Genomic DNA, 2,211 nt, shown 5'->3' on the forward strand with positions numbered 1-2,211 from the left:
CAGATGCTTCCTAATCATATCAAGGAAATAATATAAAGAGAGTAATTTTGGCCATGAGGTCTAACAATTCATTCCAATCAAGAAAATTCATGTCAAAAGAGAGAGAAGAATGATAAAGGTAACAATTACCTTATTTCTTGTAAGTGCTTCCAAGGCTTCCTCATGCACCCATAACCTACTTCGATTCATAGGCACGTAATCTTCTTGACAAACAATATCCCTACCAAGGTCTCTTAGTTGGTCATGCATTTGCACCTTTCCATCATCTCCGATTTTTATTAGCGACATAAAACTCAATGTTTCAATCCCCATTTTTGGAAAAAAAATTACAAGCATCCCACATGTAGAATGCGTATCTTAAATCATCTCCAATGAAGAAGCAAGCAATATCCAAAAATATCTGCTTGTCCTCCTTTTCTAATGCGTCATAACTTATCATCAACTTATCTCGCACTTTCTTATGTGGTACTTTCTGCAACTTCTTTAAGGTGTCTTGCCAAAATCCTTGGTTCTGCCCACACAGAGACGAACCTATAACCTCAAGGGCTAAGGGGAGCCCTCCAGTAGTGGACACGACATCATGAGAGAGAGATGCAAATTCACATGGAGGAAAGTCCCTCCTAAAAGCATGTCTACTAAACAAGATCAAGGACTTATCCTTAGCAATTTCCTGGAGTTCGTACTTGCAGTTCACCCCATCATCAAGAACAGTCCTTATCCTTGTGGTAATTATTATCTTACTTCCCATCTCAAACCAGCCATGTTTCCCAACAAAAGCTTTGATCTGTTCATGATCATCCACATCATCTAGAAGAATTAGGACTTTCTTAAGTTTAAATCTAGATTCCAAAATTCTAATTCCGTCATCCATATTAGACACTTGGTCTCTCCCTTTCAGATCAAATATTAATTGATTCTGCAAGTTAAAAATGCCATTGCATCGCGACGATTCTCGAATATTTGTGATAAAACTACTATACTGAAATTGGTCGGAGAGCTTATTGTGGACGACCTTGGCTAAAGTTGTCTTACCGATGCCCCCCATTCCATATATACCAACAATTTGGGTAGCACTAGGGTTATCATCCAACAATCTCAAAATTTTCTCCACAACATTATTGATTCCGACAAGTTGCTCGGTAACAACTAGCTGAAAAGCCTTCTTTAACTCACTCAAAACTTTTTTGATGACCACTTTCACCAATTCTCCTTCATGGCTGTTTATAAGGCATTCAAGCTAAAATGCATTAGAAAAGCAATCATATCCTATTATATCTCATCATTATAACACTACAGCATATAAGAGTTGAAAAAAGAAAAAAAAAAAAAAACCGAGCGCAAGTTGAGAAACACACGAATGTAGAACCTCTACAAGAAAGATCCTATTGCAAGAAAGTAAACAAAGCTTTGATGGAAATGAAGTACCCGTCAGCAGTTTTCTCCGATTCCCATCCCTTTAGGGAAGCTACTTCTTGAAGTGCTACTTTCCATTTCTCAACGTCCTCCCAATACTTCCTACTTAAACAGGAGAAAGCCTCTCCAAAGCTCCCTTTTTGGTTTCGCACATCGGTCGGTTCAACATGGTAAAATATGGGCAAGACAACGTGCCCGCTTTTGATGCACTTCGTCATCTCAACGAGCTCTTGCAGACACCATTTGCTCGAAGCATAGTTTTGAGAGAGAATCGAGATCGAGATTTTACTATTTTTAATGGCCTGGAGAAGGTTGGTGCCGATCTTCTCACCTTCGCGAAGCTCATTGTTATCTCTGAACACGTGGATTCCGGCATCGACAAGGCCATTGTAGAGGTGATCCGCGAAGGTTTTGCGAGTATCCTTACCACTGAAGCTCAAGAACACGTCATAGTTGTCGCTACCCGTCGAAGCGGCGGAGGAGCTACACGCACTGGCATCATCAGCTTTTCGACGTGCGCTCGTCTCGTTGGTTTGGACAGAATTGTGCGCGAGCACTAGATCACGTTTCATTTTTACTCCTTCGATGATTCTTGAACCGATCTCTCCGTGAATATCGAAGAATGAAATGCCTCTATTCGGGTTGCCCAACAAGGTGACCGTGGAGATCTGAGTTTTTTGGAACTTCACACCTTCAAGATGCACATGGATCGGGAGGAAAAAGTAGACAAATTACTAGAAAATGACTGGATTTAGTCGTCGCGTGAAGCTGGCGCGAACCCCCATGCCTTTCCTTTAG

The 2,211-nt window shown here is 40.9% G+C and overlaps 1 protein-coding gene across 1 annotated transcript; it reads right to left on the reverse strand.

Moving 5' to 3' along the window:
* Positions 1-301: 301 nt before the first annotated feature.
* Positions 302-1,985, reverse strand: LOC104443234 (disease resistance protein RUN1-like). The gene is made up of 2 exons (XM_018872718.2): positions 1,426-1,985; positions 302-1,217 (listed from the first exon to the last, which is right to left on the reverse strand). The coding sequence occupies exons 1-2, from the start codon at positions 1,983-1,985 to the stop codon at positions 302-304; spliced, it is 1,476 nt and encodes a 491-aa protein (XP_018728263.2).
* Positions 1,986-2,211: the final 226 nt, after the last annotated feature.

Source organism: Eucalyptus grandis, chromosome 4, assembly GCF_016545825.1.
Source record: "Eucalyptus grandis isolate ANBG69807.140 chromosome 4, ASM1654582v1, whole genome shotgun sequence".
NCBI lineage: Eukaryota > Viridiplantae > Streptophyta > Magnoliopsida > Myrtales > Myrtaceae > Eucalyptus > Eucalyptus grandis.

Excerpts from the sequence above, each read along its gene's own strand:
- LOC104443234 (XM_018872718.2), bottom strand. The coding sequence starts at position 1,985 with ATGAAACGTGATCTAGTGCTCGCGCACAATTCTGTCCAAACCAACGAG. Across the intron at positions 1,218-1,425 it reads TCGGAGAAAACTGCTGACGG|CCATGAAGGAGAATTGGTGA; the intron begins GTACTTCATTTC and ends CCTTATAAACAG.